Source organism: Nothoprocta perdicaria, unplaced genomic scaffold, assembly GCF_003342845.1.
Source record: "Nothoprocta perdicaria isolate Ctin4 unplaced genomic scaffold, notPer1 scaffold_0, whole genome shotgun sequence".
Taxonomy (NCBI): Eukaryota; Metazoa; Chordata; class Aves; order Tinamiformes; family Tinamidae; genus Nothoprocta; species Nothoprocta perdicaria.
In genome coordinates this window covers 2,559,708-2,585,690 of record NW_020454092.1, presented here as the reverse complement: position 1 = coordinate 2,585,690, position 25,983 = coordinate 2,559,708, and the positions used below count along the sequence as shown (strand labels likewise).

General features: G+C 38.2%; 1 protein-coding gene across 5 annotated transcripts in view; it reads left to right on the top strand.

The window, feature by feature from the left end:
• CSRNP3 (cysteine and serine rich nuclear protein 3) overlaps window positions 1–19,073 on the top strand; it is a 63,322-nt gene extending 44,249 nt beyond the window's left edge. For 4 of the 5 annotated variants that reach the window (XM_026050136.1, XM_026050203.1, XM_026050271.1 and 1 more), the window contains 4 exons: window positions 789–959; window positions 11,033–11,292; window positions 16,261–16,557; window positions 17,480–19,073. In XM_026050136.1, coding sequence (XP_025905921.1) covers window positions 789–959; window positions 11,033–11,292; window positions 16,261–16,557; window positions 17,480–18,517 — 1,766 coding nt within the window. In that variant the 3' untranslated portion in view covers window positions 18,518–19,073. Of the gene's footprint in view, window positions 1–788; window positions 960–6,744; window positions 6,914–11,032; window positions 11,293–16,260; window positions 16,558–17,479 lie in introns of those variants that run through there. The other variant, XM_026050407.1, reaches the window with a different exon arrangement.
• The last annotated feature ends 6,910 nt before the right edge of the window (window positions 19,074–25,983 follow it).

Below are 25,983 nucleotides of genomic sequence, written 5' to 3'. Positions count from 1 at the left end.
AAAAAAGTGCATTGCCCAGCAATTAGTGTCTCTAACTGGAGTAGAGATTTTCTGAATTCCAGGCATTTCCTCATCACCACTTATTCCGTAATGGCATTGTATTTAGTTTTTGTGAATTCATTGCATGTTATCTGGCTATAACACAGGAATTATCAGATAATACTTTCCTGTAATGTCTTATAGGGATGACATGCACACTAATTAGAGCTTGCATACTTGGCACTGGGAACTGGAGTGTTCGGTATAATCTCTTGCCTTTTAAATCCATTTCTGATAGTGAATATTCCTTCTTCAACTGATGGCGTCAGATATTCATCTCTATGTGAGTGTCCAAGTAAGGAGGTCTGAAGAGAAACTTCTGTTTCTTTCCTTATTTGCAATGTCACAATTTAGTGTAGGTAAGGGTTGATGGGATTCCAAGAATCTTGAAAGATTAGACTGTTGATGTTACAGTTTGCTCTGGCCTGAAGTGTCTATATTTCAGGTGAAATTTGTGTGCTTCCATTAAAAGTGGTAGCTTCAAAATGACAAACTCCACAAAAACCTATCTGATGCACAACATTCTGACAAAAGAACCATCTTCATAGACAGAAAGTTAGAGTTCGGCTTGCAGGGCCTTTTTCTCTTTTCTATGGTTTCACTGTCTCCTGATATATTATATCTAATTTCATGCTGGATGGTTGTTCAAGACGGTAAGTGGCAACTAAATAAAAATGTCTTTGGAGACTGTGACTTGCCACTTTGCCTTTGGATGTTTCAATGCTTCATTGCTTCTGTTCCTGTTACAGGTTCATGTGACAGCATTGCAGCTATGAGTGGAATTCTAAAGAGGAAGTTTGAAGAAGTTGATGGCTCCTCACCTTGTTCCTCCGTGCGAGAGTCAGATGATGAAGTATCAAGCAGTGAAAGTGCTGACAGTGGTGATAGTGTCAATCCATCCACTTCTAATCATTTTACCCGTAAGTACTGTAAGTTGTGTACCTAAATAATTCATTCTGTTCTTCAAAATAAATGGGATTTTATGGTTAGATAAATGTGACAACGAAAAAATGAACGCCTATACACTACTTTTTATCACTGATCACCTCGTATATTACAAGGAGGTGATTATTGTTATCAGGTAATACAGATACCTGTAAGTATACAGATAATGTTATTAAGATTATCTGTATAGCTAAGAGATAATAATGTTTACTTTCAGAGAGTTGTTCAAAGTGATCTAGTAGATTTGTACCCTTTTGCCTTCATACTATTAATGTAAAACTATTTCTAAACCTAAAAATTGTAAGCTGTTAACTATTTGCTCTTTGAATTTTATAGCTATTTGTAGTTACCTTTCAGAGTTTGTCACACTGAAAATACTTAAAACAGATATTGTAGTAAACTGTTTTAGGTAAGCTTATTTATTTTTCCTGGATAAGCACAGTGCAACTGTCATTTGTCTGCAGTACAATATTGGTGAGAGTTTTTCTCCAAAGCAAATAATAAAGTTTCTTCCATTTGGGAATCAAGGAAAGTTGTATATTGGGCAGAGATTGGTCTTGATCAGAGATTGACCTATTGGTCATTGCAGTAATTTCTGTTTTTCATGTTCACATAGGTATCTCTGTATTCAGCAATTGTTTTTTTAAGGATAAGTATTTTATTTTAAATGGGCAAAGCTAGGTTGATTGTGTGGGCAGCTTATCAAGAATGAGTTTGGGGTTTAATATTGGGATTATTTGTTGTAGGTGATTATACTGTTTTGATGAACTGCTGTTTTAAACAATTGGGGTTTGAATCATTTGATTTTGCTGTATGTATATAAATGAAGCTAGTGACTATATAGTTCTTTTTTAAGAATGCTTTGTGGGCCAAGCAGCAGATGAGGGCTCCACCTCATTGCTACAGCTTAGGTTGTGCCTGCCGGTCAGGCTTGTTGTGTATAGCGCGAAGGGTGTCGTAACTGGTTTCTTTACCAAATGCAGTTGTGTCGTTCGAGCGTGCCATGAAGGTCCAAATCATCTTTCATGTAGTGTGGAAGATGCCTGTGAAAAGGATTACAGAGGCCTAGCTTTGCAGATGTATTTCTGTGTAACAATCTCAATGTCTTACATGTAAGATACACTAATAGCAGAGAACCTTATTTTATAGAAGTGACAGAAAGGAATGAGTGATCCAGTAAATCTCATCAGTAGTATTAAGCAATGGCTTGGTGACAATGTTATTTCCATGCTGACATTTTAACTTTTGCATCTCTTCAGGGCTTTACATGTTTTTTCCTCATAGTTAGAAGGCGGTCCTTTTAAATCAGTCATTGTCACCCATACAGATGACAGCAGTTTTATTGTTGAAGACACAGATAGTACAAAGAAGGCTAATGATTCAGAGGCAGAACTTGAAAGCTATAGTACATGTACATAATAAGCTTTGATTTTAGTTGATACATGGAATATTATAGTTTGGCTTCTGAAAACTTTAAGGGCAAAGTGAAGCTACAGCATTTCAGAGCATTCTGATCCGTTTAATGGGTATTTTTGAACAGAGTAATAAATGTATATTTAGATGCATATTTATGTTTCTAACAATCTACATATTAAATATATATATAAAAATAACCTATAAACACATATAGCAGCTGGCAATATGGAAATATGAAGAGTATATTGTTTATATTTCTTCAATGCTTTTCACAAAGTGCTATCTTTAATACAGACATAGTGGCCTTTATCTAAGATTGAGAATCTTTACAGTTTTATGTAAATTTGATTTGGAAAGGAAGGAATTGAATGAGTGGCCTTGGTGCTTATTTGAATAGGCAAGTCTAAGTGTCCCCAGCAAAATGACTTTCGGAAACTAGTATGTAACTGAAGGTGATATCTTTTGAGTCTAATGTTCTGGTTTGCTATTACTGCATGCAGGGCATTTGGAGGAGCTTGATAAAGGTAATAAAATAGGGAATGTTGATGCTCAGGTAGAGTACAGGTTTTATGTGCACTTAGTTATTTGCATCTTGCATCCCAATTCTCTTCCAGTCTGCATCATTATTTCCTAACTTTACCAGACACACTAATTTAAGCCGTTAGTTACTCCTGATTAGAAAATTTGATTTTGTTATAATTGGTAAAGGTTGTGCGAATGAGTTTTTGAGACTTTTTCTTCCTTCTTAATGTTAAAGCATAATAGTTATTCATATGTTTACATAGTCAATACTTAACAGTTGAGCAGTGTTAGAAATAATTGAGATCACTAATTTCCAGATAGCCATAGACACATCTGCTAAGAGCAACTCTGTACTAAAAGGGAAGCTTTGATGATGATGTATGCTAGTAAAAGTTACTAGTTGTATGAAATAAAACTACGCACGTTTTAGAAAAGATTCTAATTCTTTGCAATATAAAGCAAGTGTTTTAAAGCAAGCAATATTTTCTAATTTTACCAGTTAAATATGGTTAATTTTTAGATACCTAACAAATGCTGAAAGATTATCAGCCTGATAAATGCCTCCTCCTAAGAGGAAAAAAAATATGTTAGTCATTACTACATGGAAATATTACTACTTGTAGTCTTGTACATGTCTTGTGGCATGTGTTTTATATATGGAGTAAGTTTCCTTTGCTCTTTAGTAAAATGCTGCCTTTAATGTACATCATACAGCCTGTGTAGTAAATGTTGCCAAGGCAGGAGAGGTTTGCTTAGTGCCAGGAAGAGGGCCTGCTGCAAACATGCTTCTCTTTTTTTTTGAAATAATTTGATTTGTAGCACTCCCTTTTCTAGGCATTCTGAACGTACACTGCCATCACATTTCAAAAAAAAAGTGTGTATATTCAAGAGTACAGTCCAGTGCTATATAAACAAGGCTGTACTCAGTTTACCTGCTCCATGAATACACAGGTAGACAGAGCTGCTGCCTTAAAGCTCTCCCACGTGTGATACTTGTTTGAAAACTGAGTGCAGGTGTTTTGTTATAAAAATAAATGAGTACTTTTAAGGACATATGGAAATGAGCAGTTGTGTGAAACTCCTTCAGGACAGTAAAAGACTGAAAATAGCCAGTGCGGAAGCTGCAACTGGCACTCCCACAGTGCACCAGCAAGCACGCACTATAGAGAAATTTATTAGATTAGCTGTTGCACTTGGTATTTAGGTAATCCTCGAAATGCTGCCTGTTGGGTAAGGTAACCAAGAATGCATCAGCTATCCTGTTCCATTAGCCATTAAGTTTGTTTTAACCTGCCAGCTTAACTAGTGTGTGGCTGCTGTGGATCATGTAAGTGGAACAGAACAAGAAGGTGGCTTTAATCTGAACAATTATCCCTGTAGTGCGGTGGTAGGAAGTACATGAGTCATATGTCCCTAAGTACTATCCATGGTGATTGCTACACAGAGATGACTACCTAGTTTCTCTACCAGTGTACCTGCTTAAACAAAGCAAGATAGCAATAAGAAAATATCTTAGTCCAAGTTGCATACATCTTTTTTCTGAGTCATGAAATCAAATTATAATGTGCTTCAGGAAAAATGTACTGCTAAATAAAGTTGCTGTTGCTTTCTGCTTCATAGCTTTTCAGTTGTTTTAGAGTTAGTCCAATATATATTTATATAAAATACGAAAGGTACTATAAAGCATAGATAATTGTTACAAGGCTTATAACCAAAAAATAAATAAATGTTGCTTTCTTTTGATCGGGTAGGTGTGTACATCTGCAGATTTTTAATTTTCCTGTCAAAAGATGATCACACACCTTCATTATGAATTATTATGAGGATCATAAGAAAACTGTTCATTTTCTATAAGTATTCTCTTCAGAGTTTGAATTTACCCTATAAAGTACCAGAAGGATTCAGAAATACGAATATAGCCCCATTGCATTTCTTCACATATGCTCTTGAAATTTCTTCTTTAAGTATTCTAGAATCACTAGAATGTGGTCATTTAGAGTTTTGAAAATCCTTTGAAATCATGCAGATAGTTTAGTCTCTCTTCCATTTTCTTTATGCAAACGACACAAGTTTTATTTAGTATGAGGTCAATAGCATAACCTGAGCCTTGAGCTTAAACTGTGTTTAATTACTGACTAATGGTAGAAATCTAAATGAGTTAGAGACAGTGATTCTGATTTATTATAGGAAAAAAAATTAAAGGTTACAACTATATATAGGCTTTTTTTTCATGACAGCTTGCAGTTTTTTATATTGCTTGCAACCAGGCTTAGAATTTCCTTATTAATGAGTCATTTGTTACTGGCATTTGTTGGCTCACCTTATGAAATGTGAAGAGGTTGAGAGATGCTCTTTTTTTTTTTTTTTTTTTTTTTTTGTCTTCTTTTGAAAAGAAGCGGGTTCATCTGGGCAGTAAATAAGAAATGCAAAGAAATCCAGTGAAGTGTGGTGCAGTGTCTTAGCTGAAGTGCCCATACAGAATGCTTGGGCAGGATATGGCATGAGACAATCTTGCTTGCTGCCTTTCATTGGAAGCAATGAGTATTTGTAGAGGAAGGTCTTTTTAAAAAAAAAAAAAGAGAGAGAGAACAAGGGATTAGAAGGCAGGTTCCCCATAATTTTTAGAACAGTTTGTGTTACTAATTCTATTTCTCTGATTTTGGGAATATCTTTCTTATAAATTAGTGCACTTCAACCCTCGTACAAGCAGAGGGGAAGACTTCACCTTAAATTATTTTTTGGGGGGTCTGAAGTAGCTCAAAAACGAAAATCCTGCTTTAAGAATGTTTATGATAGGCAAAATGTGTTTGAAAATGTAAAAATGCTATGGCTAAATGGGTAATTATATTAAACAGGTAATTGCAAGAATCACCCATAAGATGGCAAAAAGAGGTAGACCGTAGTGCCTTAGGAGAGTTCAGTGCGTACGATTGCTATGCATGGGTGTTCTGCAAGGACACATGGTGACAGCTTTCCTCCTCACTCTGTCAGAAACTAGGGCCAGGGTCAGAAATAATCATCCAAGAAACAGCAGCTGGCAGTTAGAACATTTAGAGTAAATGGGGAGGCAGAGAGCAGTTAGCTGTCTCCACTTCTCCCTGCAGGCTTATTATATTTGCAGAACAGAGAAACTGGGCTATTATGACAGGGAACATCACAGAAAAGTGTTTTGGAGATAGAGGATGCTGAGAAAGGAAACCTGCAGCTTTCATTGAGATTTTAGCACTAACTTTCAGCTTTTGGCTTGCACTCAAAGAATTTGACATTTCTGTAAAATTTTAAACAAAATTCTGACTAGACAATTTAATTAAATGTTAAATGAAAAACCTCTGCTGTTCATGTCAGACTCCTCTGTGAGAGGTACTTCTCAAGAATCTTTACAGAATGGCACAAATGTAGCATTAGGTAGACATTCCCAGTGAGCCATTTCTTTGGGGTCAGTTTAGTTGTGTTTTTACTGAAGAGGAAAGTGCTGTGGAGCAGTGAACACAACTCAGCACTATCCTGCTGACTGCCACTCCTCATTTTACTTTTTCTTGAATGCCCAGTTCCTTTAAAGACTTTCATCTTCAAAGTTCTTTCAGAAATTACCTTTTTGCCCTCAAATGCATGGGTACTTTGCAGAAGAGATGTAGTATGTTATTGTATTGCCTTGAAATGTGGATTTCTAGCCATATAGGAGGAACATTTAATTTTTAAGTGGTTTAAATGTGTAGATTCAGTGTGTGTACATTAGGAGAGATTTATCTTGTGGGAGACACTGGGACAAAGATGGAATAAATTTCTAAATTATACCCTTTTCCTGCACTTTTTGCTTTCTAGGAAGACTGCAAAGCAAGCTGGCTTTTGTAAGGGATGTTCTGACCTGGATTACCATGATGTATTAGGCTTGACTGCTCTATATTGTTAGATTTGATTAAATACTGTGTGGGAAACTCATGGGAGCAGATGAAGAATGGTGTTAATCCTCCTCACCGTACTGCTTCGTATGGTATGTAAAAAGCAGACAAACAGGATAGCAGAGGTTAAGAAAAGCAGCATTTCCCTCCTGCCGGAGAGAGTTTTAATCAAAAAGGCTGCTGCCTGCAGTTTTCTCCAGCCTTTTGAAATGTTCATGTGGCTAAGGTATTTCTGTGATTGTAGCAATGAATTGCTTTGCCCTCACTGATGCAAGAGTGCTAGTAATCTGCTGGGTAGCCATATGGTTCACATTTATTTTAATGTGTCTTTGACATCAGGAGAATAGCTGAGACAGCAGAAGAAAGTGCTTATGTTTTGGAGTTTGGCCAGAACTTAGATTATTTATGTTTAGTAATCAAAGAACTACTATTTTTTTCAGTAGAAATGGTTGGAGAAACAATATGGGTTTAACATGTCGATGCTATCAGGATTTTATAAAATTAGAAAGCTTACTTTGCATTTTGTAGACAGTGATACAGCGGTAGTGGGATTCCTTCCCTGTTACGTTGGTTACTTTCCCTGCCCCCGTGTGGGCTCGCTGGGAATCCCCTCTGCTGCCGCTGCCTCTCCCTGCCTGTCAGGAGAGCGACTGGAGACAGGAAAGAAGGGGGCACACTTTCAGAAGCTGGAGAGTTGTCATACGGAGCTTTAAGTAACTTGTGCTAAATGAGTTAGCAATGGATTCTACTCTATAGCAGAGACACAAAATGAAAAATAAATAGTAGAGACAATGAGACACAAAGTGAAAAATAAATGTCATTCATAATCTGCAAGGTAAGTACAAAAAATCTTTTAAAAAAATCTTTAAAAAAGCACTTTGGTATAAACATTTTGTGCAATGGACATTAGCCAGAATTAATTGTCAGGTTAAAACTGCTCTATTTGCCCATCTCCCATTAAATGTCAGAACAGCAGTGAACTATGCAACGCTATAGTCCAAATGAGAAAAGAATAACAGTCATGGAAGCTATTTTATTTAAAGCTATTATATTTTTGTGGTAGATGTATTTTTTTCTAAACTGATACCTTCTGCAATTCTTACTTTATTTTTTTGTTAGAGTATCTATGAAAAATGCATCAGTACCTATCAAATACCTATACATTAAAAAAAAAAAAAAATCAAAGGAACATAATCTTTCTGTAAGGGGTTCCATAAACCATCTTGAATACCAATGTTTCCTAGTGGATGATAAAAATCATACTCTGTATTTAAGTAGTTAAAATGTTATTTAAAATTACAAACATTTCAATATAAATGATGGTAATAAAAGATATGACTTAGTAGCTAGTTAACAGAGGAGTTAGTTAACAGAGGAGATGGTTCTCTGCTATATCTGTAGTTTGAATCAGCCATAATGATGTTTGTCTTTTAATTCTTAATCGTTTCACAGTCCATCTTCTAATATCTACTTGACCGCAGGTTGGACTTTACTGAGTCAAGCCTTAATCTGTGCAATGTAATGTTGGACGATACCATGATAGGACATAATGTTGGATGATACCATGATAGGACAGTTGTGGATGATGACAATATTTTCCCACTGACATCGTTGATAGTCTCAAATTTATAGACTCAAGAGAGTGGAGTTTTCAAAAATCATTTTCTAGTTCCTCTTGACAGCATGTAGGCAGCAGATGTTTGAGCAAGGCAGCATTGCTCCTTTGCCCAGCTGATAGCGGTACTCATTGATACCACTTGTTGTCCAGGCAGATGGCAGAGAAACATCTTTTGAGATTGGCCAAGCAAGGCAGTCTGCTGATTGCACTTACTTGACGTAAGTTTTTAGGTTGCAGGTTCTTTCTTCCCTGCAAAACCATTTGAAACTGACTCCAAAAAGGCACCAAAGCCAATTATTGACCAATATACCTCACTCCAAAAGGAGCCACTGGTGGATTAATGTCAGCAATATTTTTTTCTGGCTCTGGCTCTGTGTTCATGCTTTCTAGTATATCACAAAATATATGTCCTGTTTATCCTTTTGCTTTATCATCCTTTCTGCTCTGTTTGGTCAGCAGAATCTCCAGCAGTAATTATGACTGACTTGGCCCTATGTTTGTTTCCTGCTATGTATGAAAAACAGTATATAATTCTGACTCTTGATAAGATAATCTGAGAGTTTGAATTTTGTTTGGCTTGAAGGAAAAAGGATTAATGGGTTATAGGGAGCTTTGTCACTCTTGTCAAAAAATGTCTAACAGACATTCTAATAGACGTTCAATAGATAGACTTTTTTGAAAGGGATATGGCTGTAAAGCAGTGCTGTGCTCCAAGGTTTAGGAAGTACAGAGCAGAGTGCCTTTGCACTGCTGGCTGGGTGGCTTCTGCCTTGCTTCTTTGCTTGCCATTTCTTACGGAGATGGTTGCAATTTTGTCCCCTCATGGATGGCAAACTGATTGTATCTTTAACAACAAGGCAGGCTTGAGCATCTCTAACCTGTGTTTCTGGGTAACCAAATAAAATTTTATAATCTTTTGCAGCTCCTGCCTGCTATGTTCTTGAAAGTAACCTTCTCATAAATATGAATAAATTGTGAGCCTTTCCTAGCAGTAACATGTAAGAAAGGACTTGAGAATTATTCATGGAACTGGAGCTCTTCCCTTCAGTGAGCTCTTGGGAGATACAGAAGTGGAACCAAAAGATAGCATGTCTTTCAGAGGAAAAATACTTGCATGTAACCTGAAGCTTCTGCATGTTTCCATGCTTATTTACTTAAACAGATGATCATATGATTTGCTTGACTAGGAACTACAGCTTTAGCGAATAAATACATGGTGTATAATGCATTTCAGCTCTTGCCCTTCATTCCAGTTATGTAGTGTGTGTAGTGCTGGGTTGATAGTGCTGGGGTTAGTTTATTTATTTATTCATTCTATTTATTCTATTTATTTATTTATTGCAAATACAGTATCCCCATATTATCCTGAAGTTTTGCTTAAGGAATAGGAAGTTCTGATTTTTACTCAGCATTACTCATATACTACCATCTGTGGTAATGATGATATGAAATTCTGAGTATAAAACACAAAATCAAACACTGATTGCTCATGTTTTAGAATATAAGATAGCAATCTTTTCTTCTAATATGATCCAGTGCTATGAGGATCTAGCTGTAGATCTCTGCAGCTGTTACTAAGCTGAATGATAATGGAGGATATAACTCTGTGATGGACTTGGGTGTGCTGCCCTCCTGACTCTGGTCACAGATAGTGTCACGGTGCATTTGAGATCTTAGAAAAAGTTCCTTTTGATAAACTTTATTTGCTGCCTTGGTGAAATAGTAACACCTTATTAAAATGCTGAGTCGGCAATGTACCCTTGTGACCAAGAAGGATCGTGCAGGTGTTGTCTGCAGGTCGAGGGAGGGGATCCTGCCCCTCTGCTCTGTGCTAATGAGGCCGCACCTGGGGTATTGAGTGCCATTCTGGGCTCCCCAGGACAAGAGGGATGTGGAGCTTATAGAGATTGCCCAGTGGAGAACCACAAAGATGATTAAGGGACTGGAGCATCTATGTATGAGGAAAGACTAAGTGAGCTGGGCCTGTTTAGCCTGGAGAAGAGAGGATTGAGAGATCTGATCAACAGGTTTAAGAACCTGAGGAGAGAATGTAGGGAGAAGGGGGCCAAACGCTTCTCAGTGGTGGCCAGTGACAGGACAAGGAGTAATGGGTACAGGTTGAAACATAGGAATTTCCATCTGTGTGTGAGAAGATCTTTCCTGTGAGAGTGACAGAGCCCTGGAACAGGCTGCCCAGAGAGGTTGCGGAGTCCTCTTTGGAGATCTAACGAACCCGCCTGGTTGCCACCCTGGTGCCGCATGCTCCAGGTGTCCCTGCTCGAGCAGGGGGGTTGGACTAGATGAGTTCTAGAGGTCCCTTCCAACCTCAACCATTCTGTGATTCTGTGGGAAACCCACTTGTCTTGACCAAGAATTTCACAGGAGCATTAGTTGGTAATAGCTTCTAGGCTTGCCTGTGCTATACAGATTTCCTGTCATTTGGAGTGTGCTCACCCGACTTTAACATAATCAGTATTGGTAAGGGAAATGATACTACTTAGGTGACAGAGCCTCCCATATCTTCACACCCTTTTGTGAAATATTTGCTCATATGACTTCAGAGTGTCATAAATGTATCCTGCTTCTGTTCTAGCTTCTTCAATCCTGAAGAGAGAGAAGCGGAAGAGAACAAAAAATGTCCATTTTAACTGTGTTACTGTGTACTACTTCACAAGGCGCCAAGGCTTCACCAGCGTTCCCAGCCAAGGGGGCAGCACGCTGGGAATGTCCACTCGGCACAACAGCGTGCGCCAGTACACGCTCGGAGAGTTCGCCATGGAGCAGGAGAGGCTTCACCGAGAAATGTTAAGAGAGCATCTAAGGGAGGAAAAGTTTAATTCCCTAAAATTAAAGGTAAAACTTCCTTAGTTTTCACTATTAAGGACATATGGATCCAATTCGTACTTCTTGAGCAAAACCCCTAACTTGCAATCAACTCTTATTTCAAGAGAAATACAGATTTTGTGGGATTTTTTAATTTTATTTTACTGAATATATATTTAGTAAATTGGGCAAAAGGTAAGAAAATTATAATAATTTTGAATGTACCAATTTATATGAACATATATCATGTTACTGGCTGCATGTTTAGTATTTCACAAAAGAGTGATCAATTAACTACCTGTATCAGTTCAGCTGGTCAGAACTGGATATAGCAGGTAATATATATCCATACTGTATGTTTGAAGCTGGCTCTTTGAATACAGCAGAATAGAAAAAAAAATAAACTGGGCATCTGAGAAGAGCAGGACAGAGGAGATCATTTGTGGAAGTGTCTCTTGTGTCTTTTTCAAACTGGTGACAAAACTTCTATTGAAGTTTCTTGTGAGTGAAATATTTCCTCTATAATAGCTTGTCTCCCATATATTTTTAATGTATATATATATGTGTGTGTATATTTATATTTTTATTAGGTGAATCCTGTAATTAAAATTGACCTTTTCTTTTTCCCAACTGTATCCAAACTGTTTTGCTACACAGCTCTTTTGTGATCCTAATCTCTATTTCAGACACCAGTGTGGTTGCCCACAGTATACTGGCAAAATAAACCCAGTTTGAGCAATGCGTTTTAGCATTTCACCCACAGATCTGTATTCGAATTGAAGAAATGCATATGACTGTTATTATTGAAATTACTTTTTTCAGTGGCTTAATTGTTTTTGTTTAGATAGTTCAATAGATTCTTAAATAGTTCATAAAAATTGAACTCAAAAACAAAAAAAAATCACTCGGGACAAAGGGAAGTTGAAGATGGATATTTGTACAGGCTGGGAGCGAAAGGCTTGAGTATGATTTACTTACCATCAAAACAGGGAGAGCGGAGCTCTCAATGTCTCACACTGCAGGATCTCCCAGCACTGTGTGTGAATTGAGCTGGGCCAGTGTAACTGCTTGTTGCACAGATCCCTGAGAGACTCCCAGGGTTCAGCTCATATATTTCCCAGAAATACAGATATAGGGGGTGAAATTGAGAGGGAGGAATCCCCAGTGAAGTTAGTAAAGAACAGTAAGTCATGTGAATATTTCATGTTTCCTTTTTATTGGAGAAAGGTAATCAAGAAAAATCACAAGTGCTATTTACTGCTGAAGACTGGATGAAGTCTCTTAGCCTTCATCTGTACTGAATATAGAGCTTGTCTCTGCCCGTGTCATAATTCGCCTCCTGGCAGCAGTGGATCTTCTTCCAACTATTTCAGCCCAGCCCACTCTTCTTAAAGCCAGAGGCTTTAGTTGCAGCTCCTCTTCCAAACAATGCGTTCTTCCACCTGCCCTGTCCTATCTTCCTATGCACCGTGAATGCTTAAGTGGACGGTAATCTCTACTCTCAATCTCTACCACTGCAAAATCTCTTCATAAGTACTGAGTGAATAATGAAAGCCTGATTTGCATTCCTCCCTATGTCTTAATTGCTTCCATATCCCAATGGAGAAACCCTGAACCTACACTTAATGCAGCACTGCCAAGATTCTTCTTCTTCGATCCTCAGCAGCTGATGTAGCTTACTAACCTTTCTGAGACTAGTAAATGGACTCCAAAGTTTGAAATTCAGATGTGAAGAAATCATGGTTAAATCTTCGGAAGTGACTGTGAGTGTCTTAAAAATTGTGGCATCTAATTTGTGTTAAATCTTTTAGTGTAAAATGCTTCTTTCACTCTAGAGCATATATAGACATAAGAAACAGAACACTTCCTTTTGGAAGTAGCTTTGATTATACATTGGAGATTAAAAAGAAACATTTTCCCTGTCTATCTGGGAGCCCTTGATTTGTATTGAAGACTCACAGTAAAGCCCTGAGGATGTTTATTTGCGTATGACAGTTCAGCCTTGGTGATTTCTTGTTGCAGACATAGAAGAGCCAGTTTGCAATTTGTCCGGTTTCTAAGCAAACACGAGGAAAGGCTGTAGAATTTTAAGTTGATAATATCAGTGATAATGATCTTTATTAAAATGTATTGATCAGAATTTTCTGCAAATTACTGTATATCTGTAAAGGGCAAATGAAGAAAATTAAAAACTAGTACTAGTGTAGCAGTTTGTTCAGAAAGGGATTCTTTTTTGCTATTTGAAAAGGCACATACGAAAGGAAAGATTTTTTTTTAAATCTTGATTTTTCTAGATGATTATTAAGGTACACAGCACGATCTCATAAAAAAAAGGCAAGAGATATACAGTAATATAGAGAATTTATACTGTTAGGTACTGCTTATTATTTCACTTTTCAGTGCTGAAAGAGAAAACAAAATAGGAAACTTCTTTTAATTGAAATCAGAGACTTTAAAATTTTCTTTAAGTGACTAGAGCCATTTAGCACGAGCACCTTGGTGTAAACCCTGCTGGTGGTGGCACACGCTATTAGCAGCTGAATGTGAATATTTTAATGGCAATGTGAGCATAAAAGCCATCTTGTCAGGAGAAAAGGAGCAGGATAGGCTTTAATATGTTGTGATCTGAGGAAACATTATGAGCAAGCCCTCATGACAAGCAATTAGCGGGAATGTGCCTTACTGCTTACTCATAATCCTGCCTCAAATGAAGATACATTAAAATAATGATCATGACCCTAATGATGGTAAGACTCATGGATCTGTGGATTGATACATAAAACAGCACAGATTGTTCTCATTCTGAACACAAAGCAAATGCAAAATGGGAAAAAATGTGGCTTTGCCTCTGAGCAGAATTATTCTAGGTGTCTTTTTCCTCTTTTTGCAAAAGAAGATACGCTTTACAAGATTCCATCCCTTTTCTTATCTTTTATCTCCATAAGACATTAGGGAATGTGCATGAGAACATGGCAGGGAATGCTATAATCTTAGAATAGCTGCTTTGAAAATCTCTGTGCTGGTTCATGATCTCTTTTTAAGCCAGCTAAGACGCAGTTGAAGAGATCTAAGTGTTGTGATTATGGTGGTGCATATGAAGGTGAGTGCTCAGCAATTTCCCAGAAAACAAAGTAGCAGAACATTATCTGCATTAGATGTATATCAGCAAACTTTATTCATTCTAGTCTATCACAAACCTGTCAGTAATTGGCAAATTAGTTTTGTGTTAGAGTGTTAAAATTCCATCTTTCTAGTGCTGTCTGGGAGTGTGCACAAATGTTTAACTCAAGGCTGTACATGGCCATGAGCTATATGGTACAAATGGAAGCCGGCAGTTCTAGCAGGCAGAACTACAATGAGGTAACAGAAAATGAGTTCAATTTTACCAGAGAAAACTGTAGAAATGAAAACTCTATGTTTTGTTTCAGTTTCCAGTGTAGAAAATGATTGAAATAGTTGAGACCAACTTATCCCTGTGTTTTGTACAAGATTGAAAAAATCCATGTTCAAATTTCCCACTGTGGATAATAAATCTCTTAGTGGTTAACCCCAAAATTCTCAGCCCCCAAGAAGCCTTTTTTTTCAGAGTGGTATTTCTAAAGAGAAACCAGAATTTGTTCTCTGAGTGGCAAACTTGAGAGAAAAAAAAAATACAGGATACAATAAAATGAATTTGTATTCAGACAAAAAACCCTGTAGTGTTCCTTTCCAAATAATGGGTTTATAGACTTGTATTTGTTGACAAGTAAGAGTGCAGAGTGATCCAGCCAAGGACTCGGGATGAGCTGGAACTGCAAACTGCCACCTAGTGCTGCACGACGCCCCGAGGTTTGAGTGCGTGGTCTGTTGGCCGCAAGCAGCCCTCAGCACCTCGCTGGTGTCTGCTCCTCAGTGCTCCCCTGTGCTGCTGAGGCATGGGAGGGGGAAGCAGCAGCACGACAGGCCTGCTGTGCTCTGCGCAGGCCTTTGCAAGCCCGGCAGCTGCGGCACTGCCCTTGGGGCGAAAGCCTCAAATTTGTGCTCTATGCTTGTGGACATTTAATTTGGAAGAAATTTTTAATTTGAGAGGAAAGTTACATATTAGAGAAAGTCTAAGGAACTCAATAGAGAACTCATATCTACAGAGGGTCAAAATTTCATCTGGTTAGGAAACAGGCAGGAAAAAGCTTTTCTCAAGATCCCCGCAACAGGTTAACACCATGTTCCTTTGTTTCTTGGTTTATTTATTAACAATTAGGAATAATTGGGGTAGTTAATGAAGTACTAAAATATATGATGGCGCAAAGTTATTCAGGATATTTTCAGGACCTCTGGAGATTATAAAGAACTTCAGAAGAACTTTATGCATCAGCAGTATGAAATCAGATAGGTAGAAAGCAGGTAAAATTGACTTAGAGACTCAGAAATAATAAGCAGATACAGGCATCTGCCCCAAAGCTTCAGTGGAAATGCTGCTTTTTCACCTCAACTATACACATAACAAATAAGCTACATGGATAGAGAACAGTCCATAAATATGCTATTTTAGAAATCCCTGATGTAGCCTAAACTGAAACAGTGTTGGCAGGATAACTACAAATCTCAAGCTAGATAATGAAGAATTACAGTGTGCCCAGAAATAGGAATTAAAATTAAGGGCTGAGAAAATCATCTTATGCAGAAGTATCGTAAAGGCTATAAAGGCATGAGGTCTCCCAAACTACAACATAGGATGAAGGACATAAAGAAGAGCATGACAGAATTGGAGTTTAGAAGAAAGCTAGTTTCATGAAAAAAATGAAACTAAAAATGCAAATCTAATTAAATGAATTGCCATTTCACCTCCAGCTACGATTAACTGATTAACAGAACTTAACTGATGGCTGGAGAGATGAGAGCAAGACATGATAAGCGACTTTTACATGTGACTTTCTACATTTGTAATTCATAACATGTATTTACTTAAAAGACACATATTTGTAAGTACAGTCTGCACATGTTAATTGTTCTGTATTACAGATGACAAAGAATGGTACAGTGGAATCTGAAGAAGCAAATACACTGACACTGGATGACATTTCTGATGATGATATTGATCTAGACAACACTGAAGTAGATGAGTACTTCTTCCTACAGCCCCTGCCAACCAAAAAGCGAAGGGCTCTGCTACGGGCTTCTGGGGTGAAGAAGATTGATGTGGAAGAGAAGCATGAGCTGCGGGCCATCCGCTTATCCCGAGAGGACTGTGGCTGTGACTGCCGTGTGTTCTGTGATCCAGAAAGCTGTACCTGCAGTCTGGCAGGCATAAAGTGTCAGGTAAATATCTGACTTGTTGTCATTATTTAACTAACAACATGTGTGTGTGTGCACGTGTGCCTTTTCTTAAAGTCATAAGTAAAAAAACACAAGGAAAATCATTAATGAACATGATGCTTGTGGATCTTGAACTAGATAAACAAGGCCTCAGTTTGAGGCTATTGTGTGCACTGCAAATGATCTCCTTAAAGGCGTTATTTATGCTACAGGTGTTTCATATGCACATTTACCTGGTATTTTTCATTCATATATAAATATGCTGCTCCTCATGGGCTTCCCTGGCCTTGCTTTGAATGTTCAAATGGAGAATCAGTAGCCTGCAGATGCTAGTAGGGATGGTAGCTTTTAGTCTACAGACAGTTCTCATACAAGCTTTAGTGGATATGTAAATTCTACCTGCAGTCTGCTGGGCTTACAACATTGCATCTGCAATTGACCCAAATATCTTTTAAGATGCATTCAAGTTTCCATTACTGTATTCTGTGGTCAGGTGCCCCCATGGGAAATTTTTTTAAAGCTTTTTATATCTGAGTCATGTTTCATTAGGTTGTTGAATTCCACTACTTTCACCAAATTAGCTTTTTTTTTTTTCTCCTCGATTAGTGATTTTGCCAGGGTTTGAAGATCTTTAGTGTACCTGTAGCAGATCCCTAAGTAGAAAACTGTGTGTTCTGTGCCCACAGCTATGAAACTGAACTGTTGTTCCTGTTCTGCTACACTGTAAACACATGCCTTACTAGTTCTTTCAGTATTGGTAAACTCAGGGTTAACAGCCTGAGTTATTGTGATTTTTGGATTATTCTCACAAGCACTTTTTTGGGTGAATCCTACTTCACTGCTGTGTTTCTCCAGGCTGTCCATGTGCTGGTGTAACACCAGGTTTATGATACGTTTACTAATCTGTACTCTCTCTTTCTAAAAGGTGGATCGTATGTCTTTTCCATGTGGTTGCACCAAGGAAGGGTGTAGCAATACAGCAGGTAGAATTGAATTTAATCCTATCCGTGTACGGACTCACTTTTTGCACACAATAATGAAACTTGAACTGGAGAAAAACCGAGAGCAGCAAGTTCCTGCACTCAACGGCTGCCACAGTGAGATAAGTGCACACACCAGTTCGATGAGTGCGGGACCCCATCCAGCTGAATATTCAATTGCAGAGAATTTTGAGATTGAAGCGGACCCACAAGCTGCCGTTCTGCATCCTCAGCCAGCCGAGGACTTGGACTGCCCAGGGGAAGACGAGGAGGAGGAAGATGGGAGTAGCTTTTGTAGTGGAGTTACAGATTCCAGCACACAGAGTTTAGCCCCTAGTGAAACAGATGACGATGAGGAGGAGGAGGAAGAGGAAGAGGAGGAGGAAGAAAAAGTGGATGATTTTGTGGAAAGTATGGGCTCCCATGCTGAGATGGTGCCTCTTCCTTCTGTCCTTTGCTACTCTGACGGCACAGCAGTGCATGAAAACCACTCGAAAAATGCCTCATACTACAGTAACTCTCCAAGTCTGTACTACCAAATAGAGAGCCATGTTGCCGGCACTGCTAACCAGATTGGTGAGACATACTCAGAAAGAGAAGCTGTCAAGAATGGTAGTCTTGCCCTGGTGCCTTACAACATGACTTCAGAACAGTTTGTCGACTACGCACGGCAATCAGAGGAAACTTTTAGCAGCCCTCATTACCCTTCTGCAAACCCCTCAGTGATTGTTTGCTGCTCGTCAGCTGAAGGAGAGAACAGCGCTCCATGTAACGCTTTATACACCGAACATAGGCCAGGCCACCCTCAAGTGGAATTTCGCTCGTACTTGAAAGGTCCCTCTCCAGATGGATTTGTTTCAGCTCTGAATGGTGACAGTCATTTACCAGAGCACCCTACTGAGACCTCCCTAAACCTCCCAGAAAAGAGCAGACTGCACGAAGAGTGCATCAAGTCACCAGTGGTAGAAACGGTACCTGTTTAAAATTATTCTAGGACTAAATGCCTTTATTAAATGCACTCAAATTGGATTTCCTAGAATCTTATATGTTTTTAAGAGGTAGACAACACTCGGACGATGGTCAGTGTTGCAAACTTTTTTTTTTGGCGATACACTGGCAGTGGCATTGCACACAAGCAGTTCACGCAAAGACTAAAACAAACTCACAGGCTTTTGAGTTTAGAGACCATGTCGGTGAAAAGCAGATGTCCAAGTAGCCTATCGAAGTATGTGAAACCTGCCAAGCTGTGTGGCTCAAAGCTTCATGTTTTTGAGTGTCGGGCCTGTGCAAGATTATTTAAAAAAAAAAAAAGGTACTTTGAAACAATCGCATTTAGAGTCCTAATTTTCAACATAGCTGGAAAGATGGTGAGTTTTAATGTACAAGTAATAACTGTATAAAAAAAGTTTTAATTGTTCTGTACTGTATTTAATTTATGGTAGGTTAGTATTCATGTTTTGGTAAAAAATGAACAGCATGTTCATTTAAACAGAAGATCCATATCTGATAACAAAGAGCATGTCCACTTTTCATCTGAAGTCTCACGTACTGTTTTTTTTAAACACCATGCTTTGTAAGTTATCTTGAAATGCATTTTTAGAGTGTATGGTTTTCTCTTTTTACTGTTTTTGGACAAAAACTGAAGAGTCAGAAAGGGGGCGTTAACATGTTCTAGACTGGTGACAGGTAGACAATCCGCTGTTAAAATGAGCATCAGTGGCATTCACAGAACTAACCTCTCCCTCCCCAAAGATAAAATGATCTTGTATATAGTGGCAAAGCAGTGGTTTACACATACACAGCACCTTTTAGCCCATCACAAGAGTCAGATATTTATGCACTTTAGTGCCATTTTTGCAGTACTTTATTAAATATGGGAACTGTGAATTATTTTGGAGACATGTCATACTTCCAGATGCTGAGATGGATGTAACACACTGGCATCATGAACTTCATTGTAGCAACACCTGTAAGTTTTCCCTAACCAATGGATGAGAAGTTCAGCAATCAATTTATAAAGTTTTTGCCAATCACAGTTTAAATCATAAATCAAGAATGGTCAACACTGTGACAATGGCTGTCTTTTCCTGAATATTTAGCAGTTTTAATAAAAGCTGAGACTGCCTTTTTTTTTTTTTTGACATCTGATAATATTCCAGATTTGCAGAGCTGATTAGGTGCAGCATTAGGTGCTGATTAGGTACCTGCGTATTTGATGAGAAATATACAGAATTTAGAAATTTTTGTACTTGTTGTTAGGCTTTGCAAGCACATTATGAAGTGCATGGTATGGATATCTATTACCTTGTATTCCATTAATTTTAAAAAGAAGAGGGAATTTAAATACAGAGTATGTCTTAACCTTTAACTAAACTACTTTATTAACTAAAGTTGCTTTCTTCCGGAGAAGGAGATAAAGAAGTCTGGTTTTCTATAATATGGTAATTTGGCACTGCCTTATTTTAATTTCAAAATATATTTTGGTATTCTTATTCCCGTTAATACTGAAATATTATTTATCATTATTCGTCATTCATAGTTTGAAATGTATACGTCTTAGTGGTTGAATTAAGGATCAGCATCTTAACTGTTACCTAATCAAACCTTGCTGGTTAGCAGTATGCAGGTAAACACAGCATAAATTCTGGCTTGTAACAGTGACTCTTCTGGTTGGAAGCTCTTTTATAACATCACATACAATACTCCAATAGAAGAGATAGCCAGACTTTTAAAATGCTCTTGAGAAAAATAAGATAATGTTGTTTTTTTTTTTTTAATGAAATTGTGCACACTGTTTTTCAATTTTTTAATTCTACAGAATTTGGAAAATTTTTTTTTAACCCCAAGTAGTTACTAGAAGTGTGGGTATTTTTGTTGTTTGTTTTTTTGTTTCCACACTAAAACCTATATGTTTGATAAGAATTGCGTTAAATGTCCTAGCTCTGTGGGGCCTGGCTCCACATTTGCAGTGAATTTCATCTCCAAGGTAAGTTATTAAGCTATTTGTTGAGCCTCTGCTCAGCAGCTCCTTGAGCTCTGCTGTTCTCTTTCACAGACCACTCTGGCCTCTTTCTCTGAAGGCTGGGGGCCAGGTAAATGTGATTCCCCGCCCCCTCCCCCCGATACCACTTTTAAAGATAAGTCCCTCAGGAGTAGATCATGAAAAGCTCTGTGTGTAGGAATGAGACCAGTATTGCTCTGCTCAAGCTATCTGACAGGCAGATCCAGCGCATGTCTCTATAGGCGTCTTGCATTAATGGCAGGCTCAAAGCTGGAGGTCCCGCTCAACACCAGCAGCAAAATGCACCAATCTGCACCACTTGAGCTGGCCAAGGAGCTGCACTGCAGGAGCAGCTTTTTAACCTCCGTGGTGTTGGCTACTGCAGGATGATCTTCACCAGGATTTTCATCTCAGGGGAAGTTAAATGAAATAGTCTTGTTTCATGATTCACCTCCTTAGCAATAAAAAGAAAAATCTTCTTGGGGCCCATGCTGTCACAGGAGAAATATCTTTTCGATAATATTAGCAAGCACAGCACATAAATAAAAAGTAAATGCCAGCTAGCTTTAACATACTGAGATGGTGGAGCTAGCTTCAAAATGCTGAGATGGAGGTGATTTAGTAGTTCCATTGGCAGAGGCTTCAGACCCAGGCCTCCTTACCATTAACATCTATATAAACCTCTGAGTACCCAGCTGTGTATCCTCTATGATTGCTCATGCCAAGGGCAGAGATGATATGAACACAGGTGAAATCTCTAAAGCATGCCACACAGGATGACAGCTGGGGTAGGAAGGGGTAAAGGCTACACAAGGAGGTTTTGCTACATATTTTCCCGTGCTTATATGAGCTAGTTCCCAGGAACTGGAAACTGGAAAATCAAAGATTAATATTGAGACCATATTCTTAATCACTAGGCTGTGTTATAGACATTGTAGATAGTAATGCTCTCATTATTGTCCTTCTTGATCTTGGCGGACACGTTGTGATACAGATATGATCTCAGGATACAAACAAAACAAATCTTGTTTAATTCTTGACACAACTTAAAAAGTAACATCTTGGTTTATAATTGACAGAGATTGCCTTATAGTTATAATATTAGCAAGCCTTCTTGTACTGAGGAAAACATGAACCCCCCCCCCCCCCCCCCCCCCCTCTCACACACACACAACCTTTACAGTGAGTGGGGCAGAGCCCTGGACCAGGCTGCCCAGAGAGGCTGTGGAGGCGCCGTCTCTGGAGATCTTCCAAACCTCCTTGGACACAGCTCTGTGCCAAGGGTGCTCTAGGTGACCCAGCATGTGCGTGCAGGGGTAGGGAGGAGTGTGGTTGGATGAGGTAACCGCTGAAGGTCCCTTCCAACGTTAAGGATTCTGTGGTTCTGTTAAGATAGGCTAAATCTGTTCCTCAACAACTCCATATCACAAAAGACTACACTAAGGCTTCTTTAGCATTTACAGGTAGACAAGAGTGAAACCCGTTATCACAAGCCTACGCACAGGTGCATTCACGGAACTGTGCACTATGAAACTGAGTGCAAGCTATCAGGTGAGCATCAACACTTGTACCCCATGCTTAGACCTCCATGTTTTGCTTCAAGGGAAGAAATACCATTGAAGGAAAAGCAGGCTTAATGCAGCAGGCAGCAGAAACGTTTTCTGGGATTATCTAATAATATTGGGTGTCCCATCTCCCAAGTAATTGTCATTAATGTTGGTAACTGTTCTTTTCATAATGGGTAGGCTTAATCCTGTATGCTGAGTTACGCTCTTAAATGATAACCATACAGCAGATGTGCTTCTGTATAGATCTGGCATATTATTTGTTGAACTGTTTATGGAAGCCTGTATCAGCTTTACCTCCCAACATGTGTAACTACTGACAATTATTTGTCAGACATCAGATAGTAAACTAGCAGATAATTTATGATTACCTTAGCTCAAAAAAAAAATAGTAATAAGAAAAGCATTTCTCTCTAAGAATAGACTAGAATTTCCACAGTAAAGATCACTGAAGCAGCACAGAGAGGTGACTGTCTTTCTTCCCATAACGTGAGCTTGACTGTCTTGGGAAATACATTGTTAAAGTTTTTATAGCTTTAACTAATGTTAGAGATGAAACTAGAACTTTCCTGCTTTAAAAAAAACCTGGTAGCTTCATGTAGCACCCTAAATCACTTGAGATTGCATCCCTCATAAACCCGGTTAGTTCAATAAAGGTTGTATACATACATTTGTACACAAAACAAAATGGTTCAGTATTTCAGAAGTTACGCCATTTTGGTAAAAATTTCATGTATGTAATAGAGAAATGGGCTAGGAAAAAGGAGACCTGGGATGATTACTAACAAGCACACCCAGCTTGCAGGACATCCTGGTGTTTCGCAGCGTTTTGTTATCTTCTTCTCTGCGCACCTTAGTCTCTGAGACAGATCTGTTTCATAGTAAGCCCTTTGATTAAAAAAATCTTTTGAAGGGAGCACAGAGGAACCCTGTGGGCACGTCCAGATAAGCTAGAGGCTGCCTCGTGGACCTGGGCTCTAGTGGGAGTGTCGCTCGTGATGCGCCAGAGCCAGCACTGGAGGAGAAATCCAAAATAAGGGAAAGCAGAAAATCATTCCCCCGTCACCTAGGGAATCAAAAAGTTGTTGCCCTTAAAACTACTGGAGAGAGGGGTTTTTTAATTATTTGTTGCTAATGTAAACACTCTTTTGTAAAATGAAAGTGAATTGGATCTAAAAAAAAAATAGGGAAAATTAAAATGTGCGCAACTTTGCTACTGCATAAGCTTCACATTTGGGAAGATACCCAGAAAGTCCCAGCAACTGGAGAACTTCTTCATGACACTGTGTGCTCTGGTAGCACGTGGTTGGGAAGATGGTAGCCCTTCATCTAGGCTAGGAAAGAAAGAAACAAAAAAAAAAAACCCCAAAAAAACAAAAAGCAAGAGAGGACAAACTGCTTCTTGCTCAGTTTTCATTTGGCAGGGGTTCTCTAGCATTTTTCTTTTTTTAGCTTTTTTTTTTCTTCTTCTTTTAGATTTGTTCCAGTTGGCATTAATTTAAAAGGTGTTTGTCTCACCTGTGTGTACTTCTCTCTCTCTAATTGTGCACTTCTACAACCGATTAATTCTGTATGGGCAGGAAGAACAAGGGGCGAGATAAATCAATACCACCATCTTAAGCCAAGAATCAAGATCCTTTGGAGGGAAGGGGGAAAGGAGCACAAGAGAAAGGATAATATAGAGGAAAGGGAGGAAGAACACAAGAAGTAGATTCAAGAGAAGAACACTTTTTTTTCTAGAGGAGAAAATATAATAATCATAAAAAAAAGAAGAGATGCACAGAGCACAGATGACCATAAGTTCACCACAAGCTAGGCCATGGTAAACATGGTATGTTCTTTAAATGTGCTTTATAATGAATGCAATACAAAAAGGAAATAACCACTTTTATACAGCAGTTGGATGCAGATAAACATTATCCAAGAGCATGGGGTAAAAAAATAACTAAATGAAACACAACAAAACCCAGAAACACCACAACCCTGTCCTTTGGTTGCCTGGGTCAGCTGCAGAGGCATGGTAAATACCTTTTCAGATAACTCATCTCCTAGGCATATGTTCTAATACAACCACTCCTGAGGTTACAAGAGACATTACAGGCCAACAAGAGCTGTATGTCCTCCTCACTAGCAGGTTCACTTGGGCATTTCAAATGCAAGTCAGTATCTTAGGACAGTTGACTTCTCTAGGTTTCTCCAGCGTAATCCTTTTTCTAGGCATGCAGTTTTGCTTGAGAGTCAACCTTGCTGGGGTGCTGGGGCATTACTGTGAAAGCAGCCACCCAGCTGTGAGGTTCTGATCCGCAGCCTGAGCACAGATGTTGAGCGTCTTCAAAGGCTTGTGCTGTGGTGCATGGCAGCCGCTGGGTCACTTAAAACAAGATCAGAGAAAAAGTATTGGCTTTTGCAAACCATCACACACAAAATACCACTGCTTCAGTTCTCACAGGACAATGCCCAGGTAAAAATGCTTAACTACCGGGCCCTTCTTTTAATTGACTGATGGTAGACACTTCCATGGAAATATGTCCAAAGTAAAGTTCGTGAAACATCTTTAAAAGATGGTTGATGCAAAATAAACACTAGCCATTTAACAGTGCAAAAACAGGAACAGATCTGTAATCTACAGATTTTAACTAACAGCCTCGGCTTGTCATGGTAAAGTTGATCTTTAAGTAACACTGCATTCTGCTGTAATAACCCTTTGAAAAATACATCTCAATACAGAGGTGCTGGTTAATACCTGCTAGTATAAATCAAAGCATTTTATTATTTTGATTCTATTTACAAGCAATAGATTGCAGTTTTGTAAAGAAAAAAAAGTCAACATTTAGTTACAGTTCTGCATTAAGTGATTTCATTGTTTTAATATGAACTCTGTCCAATTTACATGGTCTATTCCAGATGTCTTTCAAAAGATTTGTTTTTCTTTATACACAGATATACATTCCCATAGGAATATAAAACTGCTTTTGAAATTTTTGTTGGGAAGTAGTAAATAATACACTGCAGCATGGATTACGAAACATTTAAGTTGGTGGTCTTTCAGGCATAAAAGTCCGTTCAAATGGGAACTAGTGAAATTGTGGTATAACTGCAGCCATATGTTTAAAATTTGTAAATTACTTCTAACTTAATCAGTTTTTGAGAAAATTAATTAACATTGTCCATTACAGATAATTTTACAGGCTAAAATAGTCACAGTCTCAACAGAAAAGCAGCATTTTAATTGGACTGCTACTTCAAAACTGTTTTAAGAAGGGAAGGGAAAGAAAGCTCATCTTAAAATATGTATATGAAAGTGATTCTACAGCTTCCTGAATTACACTTTTTTTTTTTTTTTTAACTAAGTTGTAACATCAAAGATGCCAAAGGGTAATATAAGCTACAATAATATTCAACAGAACATAACCTAGACCTTATGTTGTAATAATTTATTCAAATTAACTGTATTATTCTGTATTTATATTTTCAGTATTTATTATGAATGAGATGGAATTTGATGTATTTATTGTGGCTTATTACTGCAATGTATATATTACAAAAACAAGCATTTTTAAGTCTTAAAATTAGGGTTTTTGTTAATTAGTGGCACTTGTAGCAGCTGTATTTTTATTATATATTGTACAATATATATTGTCCATTTGTTTGCAATGAAGTAAAACAGGTTTCTACGTTACATCAACAGTGCATCTTATTTCTATAATGACATCGAGACATTCCTGCCTTGGAGCAGGAGTACCCATCCCCGCCGTGCTGCTCAGAATGGTACCCTTTGAAATTCTGCTCTTTCTCCTAGGCCCATAACATAAGAAACAGAGGTTGGTTGGTTTGTTTTTGTTTAATAACCAGTATATAAAATATTTAACAATATATAGAATGC